The sequence below is a fragment of the Camelus bactrianus genome, chromosome 17 (assembly GCF_048773025.1).
Source record: "Camelus bactrianus isolate YW-2024 breed Bactrian camel chromosome 17, ASM4877302v1, whole genome shotgun sequence".
Classification (NCBI taxonomy): Eukaryota; Metazoa; Chordata; class Mammalia; order Artiodactyla; family Camelidae; genus Camelus; species Camelus bactrianus.
In genome coordinates, this window is record NC_133555.1 from 33,654,344 (window position 1) to 33,670,422 (window position 16,079).

Sequence of the window (16,079 nt, forward strand, 5' to 3'; positions counted from 1 at the left end):
GTGCTGGGCCAAGATACTCTGCCACTAAAACCAACCCTTGTTGGGCAATACTTGTGGGTGGCATGAGCCAAGTGTGGACTGGAATGGCTGTCCCAGGAAATGCGTATGGCAGCAGGCCATCTGCCCGGACCCCTAAAGCCCCTGTTGAGCAGCCACAGGCTTGGTGGGTGCTGCTTCTGCCGCACATGTGCCCTGTGTCTCTTTTCTGTCTGCTTCCTGCTTCTACTCCTTCCCTTGCTCCTGGCCAGGACACCAAACCACTGGCTCTGGGGCCAGGGCGATTCTGGGCCAGCTGCCTCTGACTGCTACTGGTGTTCTGGTCAGCGGTCAGCCCTTAGGTGTCCCTGTTAGCTGCCCAGATCCCTGTAGGGCTCTCAGCTTTTCTGCATTCAGCTCCTATTCTGGGGGTGGGGGTGGGAAGGGGCGGTCACAATTAGATGAATGTGTATACCTAGAACAGTGGGCACCCAGGAGTGTGGGGTTTACTTGCTTGGGGAGCAAGGAAGGGATAACAGGCAAACAGGGAAGGTGTTCCTAGTGGAGGAAACAGCATGCGGAAAGAGATGAACCTGGTATGAAACCTGATGGGCTAAAGAACCTAGCATGACTAGTTTACAGAGAAGCTGGAGGAGTCTTTAAGGCCTAGGGTTTTTAGACTCCAGGTAAAAATCTGGCAGTGGGGAGCCATTGAATGTTTTAAAGCTGCAGAGTGATGTGGTTACATTGTGGTTAGAGAGATTCCCCCTGCTGCCACAAAGATGATCTCTCTGGTTTGGAGAAAGAGGCTGGCACTACTTTTATGGAACAGTGTTTAGAGGGGGGTGAGAGCCCGAAGAGGGCAAGGTGGCTAACATTCCTTCAAGGTGACAAATGAAAGGGCAATTGAAAAGGTCCTAAGCTAAACATGGGCCAAGCCTTGGGAGTTCACCTTGGGGGAGCCCTTGTACTCGGCACCACAAGGCAGCAGACCTCCCCCATGTGGCTTGCCTGCCTCCCTCCTGCAGACAAAGTGGATGAGGAAGGAGGAAGGGCACTCTTGGGATGCCCTCTGTCAAGGACTGAGGCTGCCTGAGATGCCCACCTGGGGCAGTCTGCAGCTTGACCACACGATGGCAGCAGAGAACCAACTTTGGCTGCTGCACCCTCCCACCTCCAATGGCTGGGGTGATCAAGGAGGACCCCTGAAGTTTCTTCCCAAGCCCCAGAAGACTCTGTCCCAGTAACCTGAGGCAGGATGGGGGTCACAAGAACCTATGTCATGGCACTAGGCAGGGAATAGTTCATTTCAGTTTTGTCCTGCATGACTGTCTTTAGACGTGTTGACTGTGGAACAGGAATGGTGCCATAATTTTTGATGGATGTTTATTCATTTCCGGGCCAATTCTGGTTAGAGAAGGGAGTGCCTTTTATGTTGCCCGAGGCACGGTATCTCCCAGCACTAGGTGTGGCCACCGGTGCTGTTTCCCCTCTGTCACCAGGTGCTCATTGAGCTCCAGCCTAGAGAGGTAGGGGAGTCTAGCATTAGGAATGGGGGAAGGTGGAGTCAGGTGTCCAGAGTGAACTGTGCTGGGGTAGGTGTAGCACAGGGTCTCTGGGATCCACAAAATAGACCTGGCACTGCCTGGACAAGGTAGGCTTCCTGGAGGAGATGCCACCTAAGCTGCAAGAGAAGAAAGGGAAAAGGGTGCTCCTGGAAGGAGGAACAAGGAGTATGGGCTGGGCGGCAAGTAAAGGAAAAACACTTAGGGTCAGGCTGAATCTTGTGGGGCTGAGGGCAACTCTGCCTACCAGCCACCTCACCCTCCAAAGCTCTGGGACTCACAGTTCACAGATCCCTCAGACCTCAGCCCAGGGCCACCCTGTGAAGCTTTCCCTTCCTCCAGGCCCACCTGGCTGAAGGGACTGTCAGGTTGAGGATGTCCCCCAGGAGCCCCTCCAGTGTTAGGGGGGCCCTGGGAAGAGATGGCAAGAGCAGACCTAGGTTGCCTCCCCTACCCCTGCCCCACACATATCACAGCCTGGAGAGAGGACTCTGGGCAACCACCCAGTTAGAACTATGTCCTCATTTCAGTACTGAGAGGCTGAGGCCCAGCATGGCTAACAGTGAAGGTAAGAGTTGCCCTCAGAGCCAAAAGCCCATGTTTCTCCCATATCAGGGGGGCACTGGAGCAGAGCCAGGAAGGAAGGCCAGCATTGTGCTGTTTTGTTGTCCCCAACTTATAGCTGCCACCTACTGAAGCAGCACTGGACAAAGTGAGCTAGGGTTGGGCCTCCACATAAGCATCTTCTCTTCTGAGTCTAACGTCCAGCCAGCAGGGCTAGCCCCATCTTTTAACTCCTACTGCCATGGGTGGGCAGGCTGCAATGGTCCGTCCTCTGACACCATCCTGTCGCTGACAGCCCCGGGCAGGCCCACAGAAGGATAGTCCCAGCCCACAGAGGGTAGTGCCACTCCTGGGGTCTCTCCACACCTCCACTCTGGTCCTCCACACATTCCTGGTCTCTGTTCCCCAGACGGTGGGTCCCTCAGGCCCTGCCCGGAAACCAGCGTCTGAGGATGTTGCTGTATCCTGGCTCCAAGAGAATAAAGAAGCCTGGTGGTCCTCAAACGCGCTGGGGCAGCCCTGGTCCTTCCTCATCTCTGCCCAGTCTTTGGGGGCGGGTCGGGACGGCTCAGATCTGTGTAACCTCTCTCCAGACCACTCCACGCACACCCACCCACAGGCCACTGAGGGGAAAAAAAAGGCGCCCAAGAGTAGGTGTAGGACCCAGGCTTTCGAGGGCCAGGAGAGTCGGAAGGGCAGAGGGGCGGGGATAGGCCAGGCCTACAGCAGGCCCAGCCCACGGCCCCGCCCCCATACCCCTGCCCGGCAAGCCCCGCCCGGGGCGCTCCGACAGACTTTGCTCCAAGCGCCGGCTGGGAGCGGCAGCTGGATCAGCAGGTGAGGCGGCTTTTCTGTTCCCTGTCGGTGAGTGTGTCTGCCCGCGTCAGGTGCTCAGACCCAAGGGCGGGGGCGAGCGGTGGGCATCTCAGAAGCCCTGGCGGGGTCAGCTGCCGGAGGGCTCTCAGGACGGCACTCCCCACTGGTCCCAACACAGGATTCTAGTCGGCTTCCAGCCGGGCTCTGGCCTGCAGGAACCTCGCGGGGCCCCTTCTGGGCCTCGATGGAGCTCCACCCGCCACCTTTGCAGCCCTTCCTGTTACTACTGCTGTTGCTGCTGTTGCTGCCGGCGGTGCCCACGACGGGTGGGTCCTGGCAGTGCCCGCGCGTCCCCTACGCTGCTTCCCGCGACTTTGAAGTGGAGTACTTGGTGCCCAGTTTCTCCGCCGGCGGTCCGGTACAGGCCGTGGCGACCTATGAGGGCGGCGGGGAAGAGAGTGCCATGTTTGTGGCCATACGCAATCGCCTGCACGTGCTTGGGCCTGACCTGCAACCAATTGAGAGCCTGGCCACGGGCCCTGTCGGGGACCCAGACTGCCGGACGTGTGCTGCCTGTGGCCCGGGCCCCTACGGCCCGCGGGAGGATACAGATGCGCAGGTGCTAGTGCTGGAGCCGGCGCTGCCCGCATTGATCAGTTGTGGCTCCAGCCTTCATGGTCGCTGCTTCCTGCATGAGCTAGAGCCCCAAGGGGCAGCCCTGCACCTGGCACCACCAGTCTGCCTTTTCTCTGCACACCACAATCGGCCCGAGGACTGTCCCGACTGTGTGGCCAGCCCTCTGGGTACCCTTGTGACCGTGGTTGAGCAGGGCCATGCCTCCTACTTCTACGTGGCATCCTCGCTGAACTCAACAGTGGCCGCCAGCTTCAGCCCCGGCTCAGTGTCCATCCGGCGCCTCAAGGCTGACGCTTCAGGATTTGCACCAGGCTTTGCAGCACTGTCAGTGCTGCCCGAGCACCTCGCTTCCTACCGCATCGAATATGTGTACAGTTTCCACGCAGGAGCCTTCGTCTACTTCCTGACAGTGCAGCCAGCCAACGTGGCAGCCGCTCCCGGCGCCTTACACACACGTGTGGCACGGCTCAGTGCTGTAGAGACCGACCTGGGCAACTACCGCGAGATGGTCCTTGACTGCAGTTTTGAGCCTAAACGCCGGCGACGCGCGGCCCATGAGGGAGGGCATCCCTACCCAGTGCTGAGGGCAGCCCATGCCGCTCCTGTGGGCAGCAGATTGGCTGCTGAACTGAGCATCGCCGAGGGCCAGGAAGTGCTATTTGGGGTCTTCTCAGCTAGCAGGGACAGCAAGCCAGTTGTGGATCCCAGCTCTGTCGTCTGTGCCTTCCCGGTTGATCTGCTGAACACTCTCATTGATCAGGGAGTAGAGCGCTGCTGTGAGCCTCCAGTCCACCCTGGCCTCCGCCGAGACCTTGACTTCTTTCAATTGCCCAGTTTCTGCCCTCACCCGGTGAGCAGAAAGAAGGGGCCCTCACTTGTGAGCATTGTACGCATGCTTCCCTTCCAGCTGCCTCTCTTCCGGTACTGAGGGGATCTGGAAGGGGGACGGCAGTCGGGGGCAGGTTTCCTCTTCCACCCTATTCTTTAGGGTAGTGAGGGAATCAGCCAAAGGCCACACTGGAGGATCATCTCCTGGCCAGGCTGGACCCTGTTGCTATGCCATTTTGCTCTTTAACCCTCTCACCCTGGCCTCTTGATTTTTTAGGTAGTTTCCCTGGCCATGTGAAAACCAGACTGCATCATAACTGTCTCTCTGCCAGGCACACTTCCAAATGCTGGGTAGAATGATGGGTGTCCCTTCCCATCTGCTCACTAATAACCTTAAGGACATGCACAGAAAAGCAGCGCCCTCCAGACAGGCAGATGCTCACAGATTCATCCAGACTCATAGCTACTCACCAACACTGTTTTGCTTTCCCTGTGGGAACATTTGTTTTGCTCTGCTTTCCAAGGAGGGTGGGTCAGGGATTGTCAGAGAATGCCTCCCCCTCTAGAGAGCCTACTGGGCCTTGGAAGTTGGGGGCTTGTCAGGGAGCCTGCATGCCTTGGGCTTTACTGACCCACTCATTCCTGATTGTTCTCCGTTGGGTGATTGGGAGAGGATTCAGGATGTAGTGGGAAGGAGGCTTGGCTCTGGTAGATTCCAGAAGGTTCACTCCAGTCTTGTGCAATCAACTATAAACATCTGGGGATGAGTAAAGGCCTAGGAGAGGCTGATTAGAATTAGTTCACCATGCAGGAATCCCATACTTTCTTTCACCATAGTTGGGGCCCTGCCGCAGTCCCCCTTCTCACCCCAGGAAGGAGGTCTCCCAGCCCATGCTTAACTGGGGATGCCTTCCAGCAGATCCTATGCAGGTTCTCTCCAGCATAAGTGTCAGGGATCTGGAGAAGAGACAAAAAGGAAATTCTTTAAAATAATTCCCTGAGGACAAAACCAAAACTGATCCCTCGAAGCCGTTGAAACAGTCCCACCATACAAGAGACTAACCCAGGGCAATGGAATGAATGAACAAATGGCATTGGACAAGTGGCCTTTTAGCAAGCTGACCCACAGTCACTGCTCTCTGAGTCTTTGGCTGCCCTGTGGCCCTAGCCCTGCTATGACATTCTCCACTAACTCCTTTTGCTCTGACTGATGCCCCAGTGCTGGGAGGAGAATTTATACACAATGAAGGGTAGGGAGTCTTCAGCCTTCTACCCTCTGCTGACTCCATATGGGTTGAGGAGGCCCTAGGGGTTGGGATCCCTAGTCTGAGCTGGGCGGCCCTGCCTGGCCTCCTCTCCTTCTCTCTGGGGAGTCAGAACCTCTCCCTGACTTGGCTAGTGGTCAGGGGATCAGAAGATACCCAGCACAACTTGGTGGTGCCAGGCTCAAGCCCCGCCTATAGGCTGGCCAGGCCTTGTATGAACCAGCCTGTACAGTGTTTGTCCTGTGACTGGGCCTGCAGCCTCCAGGAAGACACCCACTGTGTGCTCACTGTGGCTGCCCTCATGAAGCCTGAGGGGCTCAGAGCTGGGACCTGCCCACCATGGGTTCAGACAGGGTTTGAGTATGGGGGGGTCACCCTCCACTACGGGGCATTGGATGCTTAAGTGTTTTCCGGAAACAGGGGCCCCTAGACAGGCCTGGGAACCCAGAGCTAAGGCCCTGGAGCCCAGGGGCCAACAGGCACGGGTGTGGCTCTGACTGGGATAGGGCCCCTTTTCCACCCCACAGCCCCACCTGTCGCTGAGTCATACTGAAATCACCTGGCTGTCTTCCTGCTAGGTTCAAGACTCTTACCCACCTCCAGTGAGGACAGAGTCCTAGTCTCCACCCACCCAGGCTACAGATCCAGTGTGTGGAGTTTCAGGGCTCAGCTCGAGACCTACTTTTGCTCCCAAGACTTTCAATCAGGACTGGGTTAAGCATACTTAGTCTAATAGGGGGCCTTCTGTCAGCCTTGGGGATCACCCTTAGGGCTGGTAAGGGAGGGTTCCGAGCAGCTAAGGCTACAGAGCCCTGGCTACACCTTGCGCCCAGCTCGATACCCTGCACTCACACTCTCACTTCCTGGTGTCCCAGAGGCTTCCACAGCCTTGCCCTTGGCACTCTACCCCAAACACCCTCCTGCTAAGAGCAGGAGAGAAATTATTGTTTCCCAGCCCCAGGGCCTAGTCTGGTATACAGACCCTCAGGCTTTGGTTTATCTCTTTTGTACCCTGAAGGAGGTATAGGTAGCAGCTGGAGATTCAGGAAGACCTGTGGTGTCTCAGGGAGAAGGACCATGTTACTCACCCTGTGCTGGCCAGTTAACCTCAGCGTTCAGGCCCTTACGCAGGGGGAGAAACCGAAGCCTTAAGAGGGAACAGGGTTTGTGAAGTGCAGGGAGGAACCAGCAGGGGGCAGGAGAGGACTCTGGTCAAGAACTCAGACTTCCAACCTGGCTCCTCTCCTGAGGAGAGGAGTGGCTATAAGGTCTTTGACAGGTGAGCAAACCTCTGTGAGCCAGTTTCCTTCTCTGTAATATGGGGGTGGTGAGAGTACCCACTCTACAGCAAGGCTGTGAGGACAGAATGTGGTTGACTCTGTAAGACTCATTATCAGAATGGACGTGCAGAGGGAGCTGAGCCAGACTTCCAGCCTTGGCCTTCTTCCCTGGCCTTGCTACTTCTGAGAGCCCCGTGGAGGGGGTGGGGAAACTGGCAGGCCTGGGACCTTCTGCAGCCAGGACAGGTGAGGGGTGGGAGTTTGGGCTGTGGTGGTCACTGACAGAGTTCCCAAGGGGTCAGTGCATGGAGATGAGCCCTGACTCCTTCCCTGACCCTCCCCAGCCTGGCCTGGAGGCCCTCAGCCCCAACACCAGTTGCCACCACTTCCCTCTGCTGGTCAGCAGCAGCTTCTCACGTGTGGACCTCTTCAATGGGCTGTTAGGGCCAGTGCAGGTCACTGCATTGCACGTGACACGCCTCGACAATGTCACATTGGCCCACATGGGCACAGCTGATGGGCGCATCCTGCAGGTAGGTTCCTCATCTCCACAGCCCCTTGTCCCCAAACCCTCATCCCCATTTTGCTCACAGCTGACCTGTCCCAGGTGGAACTGGCCAGGTCTCTCAACTACTTGCTGTACGTGTCCAACTTCTCACTGGGCAGCAATGGGCAGCCTGTGCATCGGGATATCAGTCGCCTTGGGGACCACCTTCTCTTTGCCTCTGGGGACAAGGTAAGGTGGGGCAGGGCAGGGCCTGGGACTGTGCTGTGGGAGCACAGCCACCCCATTGGATCCAGGGAGGCACTGACACACAGGTCTCACCTCCCTGGTTTATGCTGGGACCAGGGAGTCTAGGGGACCTAGTCCCCCCACCACCTTCAGCCACCCCTGAGCCACCTGTCTGTCCAAGGTCTTCCAGGTACCTATCCGGGGCCCTGGCTGCCGCCACTTCCTCACCTGTTGGCGTTGCCTGCGGGCACAGCGTTTCATGGGCTGTGGATGGTGTGGGGGCATGTGTGGCCGGCAGAAGGAGTGTCCTGGCCCCTGGCAACAGGACCATTGCCCACCAGAGCTTACTGAGGTATGGCTTGCCTGGCAGGATACAGGTAAGGGTGGGGCAAGCTGGGCCTGAGGTGGGGGTCAGCAGCTCTTGACCATGATCTTCCTCAGGCCTGAGCTGGCCTCAGTATCTACAAGGAGGGCATTCTTGGCAGAGAGGATGGCACATGCAAAGACTTAGAGGCAGAAAAGTTTTGAGTGAGGACTAGTGAGGGACCTAGAATGATGAAGTGTGAGACAGGCAAGGAGTATGGCAGAAAACTTCGGGGAAAGCAGACAAGGCTGAGAGTCCTGACCCAGAAGGGGACTCAGGCCATCTTCTCCTCTCCCCTCAGTTCCACCCCCAGAGTGGACCCCTGAGGGGCAGCACAAGGCTAACCCTGTGTGGCTCCAACTTCAACCTACACCCTACTGGCCTGGTGCCTAAAGACACCCATCAGGTCACCGTGGGTCAAAGTCCCTGCCGACTGCTGCATAAGGACAGCTCAAACCTCAGGTACAACCTGGTCTCTACCCTTTTGATCCCTGATGGGGGTAACCAAGCATCCCCGTCCCTGTGAGACCCTGTCTTCTGCTTGTGTGGGGCATAGTGGTATGGGGTAAGTTGCAATGGCTTTGTGGCTTTGTGTCTGGGGAGACATCTCTGTCCCTTCTTGAGCCTGCATGTGCCCTACCTGTCTGGTGAGTCCTGGCCTGGCAAGATTAGTCTCTGCTCTGCCAGATCCTGCCTAACCTGGGGGAAGAAATGAGTATCCTCAAGCTCAGAGGAGACCTGTGATTTGTAGTGGGCAGGCAACCAGCCAAGGTGGCCCCTGGCTGACTTTGAGTTCCCCTGGTGTCCCAGCCAAGTGCCCCGGAAGTACTTTGTAGAGGAGCTTGAGTGTGAGCTGGAGCCCTTGGTCATGCAGGTAGCTGGGCCTGCCAACGTCAGCCTCACCGTGTCCAACGTGCCACTGGGCAGGCATTTCCGGGTGGATGGCACCTCCATGCTTCAAGGCTTCTCTTTCGTGGTGAGGCCACCTTGCCTTGTCTGTTCTCTTGGCCTGCTGGGCAATTTGGGCAGGGAAGGGTTTGGGTGGAGGGCCTCCTACTGCAAGCTAAGCCACCTCCATGCCCTCTCAGGAGCCGGTGCTGAGAACAGTACAACCCCTCTTTGGCCCACGGGCAGGGGGAACCTCCCTCACCCTTGAAGGCCAAGGCCTGTCTGTAGGCACCAGCCGGGCTGTGCTCATCAATGGGACTGAGTGCCCGCTGAAACGGTAAGTGCCAGCAGGAAAGGGGATGGGAATCCACAGGGTCCCACACAGGGGAGCCCTCACCACGTGGGGCTTGGATCCCTGTCAGGGCAGAAGGAGGAGGGCTCAGTCACATGGTCAGTGTAAGGAACAGGTCCAGGAAGAAGGGTCTGTTGCTTCCTCCAGCTCAGAGGTGGTTTGGGGATGGCAGGAGAGTCCATTGCCTCTAGACCTAGAGTCCAATGGCTCCAGCCAATGTTGTGGGGTACCTGTTCCCTCCTTGTCTTCTTGGAGGACTTACTGGGACCACCCTACCTTCAGACAGAGCCACGGAGTAGGGCAGGTTGAGGGGATGACCAGCAGAAGAACTGGGACGGATCGGCAGGCCCCTGGAGGAGTTGGGTCTGACTATCACATGGAGGGTGCCTCTGAGCCCAATCCACCTGTTCTGCAGGGTCAGCGAGGGGCAGCTTTTATGTACCACGCCCCCAGGGGCCGCTACTGCCAGCGTTCCCATTCGCCTGCAGGTAGGGGGTGCCAAGGTGCCTGGCTCCTGGAACTTCCACTACAAGGAAGACCCCATCATGCTGGGCATCAGCCCCAACTGTGGCTACACGTAAGTGCCACCTCCTTGCCCACTCTGGTCTCCTAAGAACGAAGGATCCAGCCTTGGAGAGCACCCCAAGCTCACCACCCCACTCTCCTCCACAGTGGCTCCTATGTGACCATCCGTGGCCAGCACCTGACTTCAGTGCGGCACCTCGTGGTGTCATTCCATGATGGGCTTAAGGCAGTGGAGAACAGGGTGAGCGGGTGCTGGCAGCTGCAAAGCGGGCACTGGCCAGGAGGGAGGAAGGCCACACCAGTCCTCTGAGTTCCAGCCCTACCCTGTGCTGAGCTGGGGGACTGGGGTGGCCGTAGGTAGGATACCTGGCTAACCACTCTCGCATGGGTCCAGCAGTGTGAAGGGCAGCTCCCGGAGCAGCACTGGTGCCGCCTGCCTGAATACGTGGTCCGAGGTCCTCAGGGGTGGGTGATGGGGAACCTGAGTGTCCAGGGGGATGGGGCTCCTGGCTTCACACTGCCTGGCTTTCGCTTCCTGCCCCCACCCTACCCACCCAGCACAGACCTGGCCCCGCTGAAGCCTGAGGAGCATGCCATTAAGTTTGAGGTAAGTGTGGGGGATGAGGGGCTGGGACAGTGGAGGGTTGGGGCTGAAGTCTGCCCAAAGGAGATGGGGGCACTGGCCAGTCCTCATGACTGTCTCTGCAGTATATTGGGCTGGGTGCTGTGGCTGACTGTGTGGATGTGAACGTGACCGTGGGAGGTGAGAGCTGCCGGCATGAGCTCCGAGGCGATGTGGTCGTCTGCCCCCTGCCCCTCTCCCTGCAACTTGGCAAGGATGGTGCTCCACTGCAGGTAGGCAGCTCAGCAGGCCTTCTGCAGGAGATGTGGGTTGAGGGCCTGCAGGCTGGGCCTGAGCTGCCACCTGCCCCCAGGTCTGCGTGGATGGTGGGTGTCACATCCTGGGCAGGGTAGTGCGGCCAGGTCTGGAAGGGGTCCCCCAGAGCATGCTCCTCGGTGTCCTGCTGGCCCTGCTCCTGCTTGTGGGTGTACTGGCTGCCGTACTGGTCTTCAGTTACTACCGGAGGAAACAGCTAGGTGAGCTCTCCACTCCCATCCTGACTCAGCCCCTACCCCAAAACAGTGACACCTCCAAGCCCCTATATCCTTGGTCTGCCCATGCCTCCTGGGTAGGGGTCAGCCTCTAGGAGCTTGGAATGGTTGGCCACTAGGGGCCATTTTTCCACAGTCCTTTCTCCGAATCTGGATGATTTGGCATCCCTGGACAGGACCACTGGAGACTTACCTCTGCCTATTCTCCGCTCAGGCTCTGACTACAGAAATGGCCTCGGTGAGATGGTGGCAGTACTAGAAGCTGGGGCCATGCCCTCTGTGCCACAAGTCCCTCACTCCCTCTCCTCCACAGCATCCCCTGCCATCAGTGACCTGGGTTCTACCACTCGGATCCACAGAGCATCCTTTTCAGACAGTGGGGTCGGATCCCATGTCCCACTGCTGAGGAAAGAGTCCATCCAACTCGGGGACCTGAACCCCACGCTCCTGGCCGAGGTTAAGGATGTGCTGATTCCCCATGAACGGGTGCTCACCCACACTGACCGAGTCATTGGCAAAGGTATGGGGGCCAGGCCAGCTGGGACTGGGACAGAGATGGAGTCCTGAGATGACATGGGCTCAAGGAACAGTTAGGCAGGCCTCTGCTCTGGCCTTCTCACCAACCTGTGTGACCTGAGGCATACTGTGTAACCTCTCTGAGCCTCCATTTGCTCATCTGGGAAACAGAAATTCTGTCCTCACTGGGTTCTGGTGCAGATTAAGTGGGCCTAGGAAGGCTGCAGGCTCTGCCATCTGGAGGCTGCCGCTTGTCTTTAATGTCAGATTGGCCAGTTGGTGCTCTGAGGTCTGGGTGCCAATGAGAGGGTGTGGTGGAGCCCTGGGCACTGGGGCTCCTCTCACCATCTCTCCCTCATAGGCCATTTTGGAGTCGTCTACCATGGAGAATACATAGACGAGGCCCAGAATCAAGTCCACTGTGCCATCAAGTCGCTGAGTCGTAAGTGGGACAGAGGCTGGGAGGGTCTCCGTCCCTGCTGTGCAACCACCTCACTGAGCGACCCTGAGCAGGAGAACTTTCTTCTCCATTTCCCTGTCTGACCCTTGGCTCCCTGCCCTGGGCCTGACTCAAGCCGCTCTGCAGGCATCACAGAAGTGCAGGAGGTGGAGGCCTTCCTGCGCGAGGGGCTGCTCATGCGGGGTCTGCACCACCCAAACGTGCTGGCTCTCATTGGGATCGTGCTTCCGCCTGAAGGGCTGCCTCGTGTGCTGCTGCCCTACATGCGCCACGGAGACCTGCTCCAGTTCATCCGCTCACCCCAGCGGGTCAGTGCTCTGTGGGCCCTGGGTCAGGGGCTTGGGCAGCAGCTGGGGATGGAGCTGCTCTGCCTTCACCTACTGACCCACCTGTGCCCCTAGAACCCCACGGTGAAGGACCTCATCAGCTTTGGCCTGCAGGTGGCCCGCGGCATGGAGTACCTGGCAGAGCAGAAGTTTGTGCACAGGGACCTGGCTGCTCGGAACTGCATGTGAGCTGCCAGAGCAGCTGGGGAGAAGCAAGGGGGCAGAGCACCAGGGCCTGCAGCTAAGCTGCACCTCAGGGAGGGGCCCACGCTCCAGCCCTTGCTGTGCAGCCCTGGACATGTCCTCCTGTCTCTGGGCCTCAGTTTTCCTGTCTACCCTGTGCAGTCTTGGATTGGACATTGTGGCTCAGAAACCCTGTGAGGGCTGGGACAGGTGGGTTCAGGGCCTGGTGGGGGCCAGTCCTGAGAGTGATTCCCTTCCCAGGCTGGATGAGTCATTCACGGTCAAGGTGGCTGATTTTGGTCTGGCCCGCGACGTCCTGGACAAGGAATACTACAGTGTCCAACAGCACCGCCACGCTCGCCTACCTGTCAAATGGATGGCTCTCGAGAGCCTACAGACCTACAGATTCACCACCAAGTCTGATGTGGTAAGGCCCCAGCTGCCCCAGGGCCCACATTGCTTCAGCGTCCTGGGAGGACACTCAGCCTGGACCTGCCCATTAGCTCCGGACGATGATCTGAGTCCAGGGAATTCCCTAGCTGGGCAGCACCCCCAGCCCATTTGCCCACCTCTGGGCAGGTGTCAGGGCAAGAGAAGGCTATGAACTCCAGACAATCTGGGCCCTGCCCAACACCAACTCTGGGCAGGCTCAAGTGGTGGGTGGGGACAGAGGGAAGACATTGGTGAGGTTTTGAGGAATGGGCTCTGATTGGGGGGTCAAGCCCCTCCATTCCAGCTAAAGGGCTCTGAGAGGTAGAGGAGCTGGGGGGACCCACCTGTCTCCAAATTTGGGGTAAGAGTTGAGTCCCTTCACCTCTCTCCTCCCACAGTGGTCGTTTGGTGTGCTGTTATGGGAGCTGCTGACACGGGGTGCCCCACCATACTCCCACATTGACCCTTTTGACCTTGCTCACTTCCTGGCCCAGGGTCGCCGCCTGCCCCAGCCTGAGTATTGCCCCGATTCTCTGTGAGTATGTGGAAGTGGTGATGGGGAGTGAGCTAGGCCCCAGAGACAAGAAAGGGGCTGGAGACAGAGTCCTTGCCTGACTCTTTGCCTGATTCTCTGGCTGACCTGGAAAAGGACCCTCTCTGGGCCTCAGTTTCCTCATCTGCAGATTGGTTCCACCCCTATTCGGGGCTGGGTGCTGGAAGAATATCACAGTTGCCATGGTAACAGCATTTCCTAACTCAGTCTGGATTGAGGCCAGTGATTTGATTTCCCAGGACTCCTCTCCACCCACCCCCACCAAGGGGGGCTGTTTTCCATCTTTTCCTCTTTCTTAACCTCAAGGAAATGTTCCATTAGCTCCCACACTAGCCCCTCCCCCTCCATCAGCAGATCAGATTTTTTTTTCCACTGGATATAGTTTTAGATTGCCTGTTCCCAGAGGTATGATGGCCGCTGTGTTTCATCAGTGCCTGATGGGTGGTTTTGGTGCCCAGGTTCAGCTTCATAAGCAGCACACATGCCTCAGCTGTGCTGAAGTCTCTGGTTAGAACAGGAAGAACACAGGTAAAGGTGGTTGATGAGTCCTATCCAATCTGTGTTCCAGAAGGGTATGAGTAATCCTTCCTCACTGCCCTGCCTGCCTTGGGTTTGCTCTTTATTATTTACATCACTAATGTGTCTGATTCAAAGTAAGGGAAATTAGGGGGAGGGTATATCTCAGTGGTAGAGTGTGTGTTTAGCATGCACGAGGTCCTGGGTTCAATTTCTAGTATGTCCACTTAAAATAAATAAATAAACCTAATTCCCTCCCCCTGCAAAACAAAACAAAGCAGAAAACAAAGTAAAGGAAATTAACTTCACTGTCTATTTGCCTCTATTGCAGTCTCCCTAAACAGACTCTGAGATGGAGATTTATGTGCAGAGGGTTTATTGGTAGACTGGGGGTGAGAGAAGCAGGACTAGGCAGGGGAAGAAGTTGGCCTGTGATGCAGATGCAACAGAAGCTACAGCCTATGCCCTGGAAACCTCTGACACTGGAAAGGCCCTTCAGAGTTTTCTGAAATTGAGATCAAGGGGCCCAGCTATTTGCACCAGACATCAATCAGTCACTGGTCACAGCTGTCCCTGAGGAAGGAGTGTGAACTTGGAGGAGGCATTTCTTTTCTCCCTAGGGCAATTCCTAGACAGGGCCTCAGCCAAGAGCCATCAGCATCCACAGGCAGAATAAAGGGGGGTATCTGGGTGGCACACCACAGCATCCTCTATTTCAGGGCAAGTCCCTTCTCTCTGGGCCTCAGTTTTTCTCATCTGGAAAGTTGGAATGATAACAGTCCCACCTTCAGAGGGTCTAAAAATTATACGAGATTATTGTGTGTAGGGCAATTGTAGTATCATTTAAGGCAGGGATAATATTTCCAAGATAAAGGTGGATGTATTAGGACTCACCCGACAAACCCAGAGACACTTGCTTGGGAACCATGGTGCTATGTGCTGCCCCACACATCTCAGGCTTTTTAATCCCCAGATCTGGGCTTCCTTCCTGGAAGATATGTGATGATAACCACGATAGCTTGTGAGTTGGGCCCTAAGCTAAGACCTTCACAGGCATCCTCTCACCTTATGCCCCAATAGCTCTGTGATCAGAGAAGGATCCAGAGGCACAGAGTTAAGGAACTTGCTCAAGATCACATAGCCCAGGTCACAGGGCACAGGAGCCCCCTGACACAATTCAACCTTGCCAAGTTGGGAAGGAGAAGAGCTGCCCCTAATTGGGCGATGCAAGGCACCAGGTCCTGTCACCTGCCCTCACCCCTGTGTGGCCTGCCGGGTGGTAACAGCAAGCAGATGGACCGGAGTCTCTGGGTGCAGTGCACCATGCTTCTGACGTTTTCCTCCACTCGGTAGGTATGCAGTGATGCAGCACTGCTGGGCTGCAGATCCTGCAGCAAGACCCACCTTCGGAGTGCTGGCAGGGGAAGTGGAGCGCATGGTGGCCACGCTGCGAGGAGACCATTACGTGCAGCTGCCCGTGGCCTATGTGAACATGGGTCCTGGCACCTCTGACAAGGCAAACCTGTCATCGGAACAGTCGCCGTCCCCTCCAGTGCACAGGAGCACAGGGCGGCCCCGGCCCCTCTCAGAGCCACCAAGGCCCACGTGACCTCAGCCCCAGGCAGGATCTGAGGGATTGGACCTGTGTAATGGTGGGAGTTAACCCAAGCTGCCTCTGGGCTGGCCTCTGCCCCTGTCCCTGCCTCTCAGCCTTCAGGGGCATAGGAAGGTGCAAGGCACAATGGCCTCTCACTCCACAGAGGGAACCAGTGAGGGGATCCTTGATGCAGTATTTATGGAATGTCTGCTGTGTGCCTGGCTGCTGGGCACAGGGGACTCAATGGTGACCACTGGCCCTTGAATCAGTAAATGAATAAATGAGTATTCAAGTTCAAATTGTGATAAATGCTGTGAAAGAAACAGACAGGCTGTTTTGAGGGAATGGAGGGCAGCTTTAGATAGCAAGATGAATAGAAAGGTGTGGGAAGCCACCCCAGGAGGTGACATTTTTTCTGAGACTTTGTCAGTGGGAACTGTGCCAGAAGCAGTTGAGGGAAGAGAGTTTTGGGTGAAGTGAACAGCGCATGAAAAGACCCTGAGGCTGGAAAGGGTTTGAGTCAGCAAGAAGGCTCCAGAGATCAGGAAGGGTAGGCAAGGCCCAGATCTAGGGCCCTGGGGACTTTGGGAT

General features: G+C 57.0%; 1 protein-coding gene across 6 annotated transcripts; it reads left to right on the forward strand.

The window, feature by feature from the left end:
• Positions 1-2,767: 2,767 nt before the first annotated feature.
• On the forward strand, positions 2,768-15,787 carry MST1R (macrophage stimulating 1 receptor). Of its 6 annotated transcripts, none has more exons than XM_074344872.1 (20): positions 2,768-2,942; positions 3,100-4,407; positions 7,275-7,463; positions 7,538-7,666; positions 7,845-8,015; positions 8,329-8,489; positions 8,838-9,003; positions 9,116-9,252; positions 9,683-9,844; positions 9,940-10,033; positions 10,187-10,399; positions 10,501-10,647; positions 10,728-10,890; positions 11,042-11,425; positions 11,783-11,863; positions 12,008-12,189; positions 12,283-12,392; positions 12,652-12,817; positions 13,221-13,357; positions 15,245-15,787. In XM_074344872.1, exons 2-20 carry the CDS (start codon positions 3,166-3,168, stop codon positions 15,498-15,500), a joined length of 4,290 nt encoding a protein of 1,429 aa, XP_074200973.1. In that variant the 5' UTR covers positions 2,768-2,942; positions 3,100-3,165; the 3' UTR covers positions 15,501-15,787. The 6 variants fall into 6 exon arrangements, with proteins under 6 accessions (XP_074200973.1, XP_045361980.1, XP_045361978.1 ...); XM_045506022.2 differs by having other exon boundaries at positions 2,882-4,407; positions 11,042-11,143; positions 11,219-11,425; XM_010969255.3 differs by having other exon boundaries at positions 2,882-4,407; positions 10,190-10,399; positions 11,042-11,143; positions 11,219-11,425.
• Positions 15,788-16,079: the final 292 nt, after the last annotated feature.

Excerpts from the sequence above, each read along its gene's own strand:
- MST1R (XM_074344872.1), top strand. The coding sequence starts at position 3,166 with ATGGAGCTCCACCCGCCACCTTTGCAGCCCTTCCTGTTACTACTGCTG. Across the intron at positions 4,408-7,274 it reads CCAGTTTCTGCCCTCACCCG|CCTGGCCTGGAGGCCCTCAG; the intron begins GTGAGCAGAAAG and ends GACCCTCCCCAG. Across the intron at positions 10,891-11,041 it reads CTACCGGAGGAAACAGCTAG|TCCTTTCTCCGAATCTGGAT; the intron begins GTGAGCTCTCCA and ends ATTTTTCCACAG.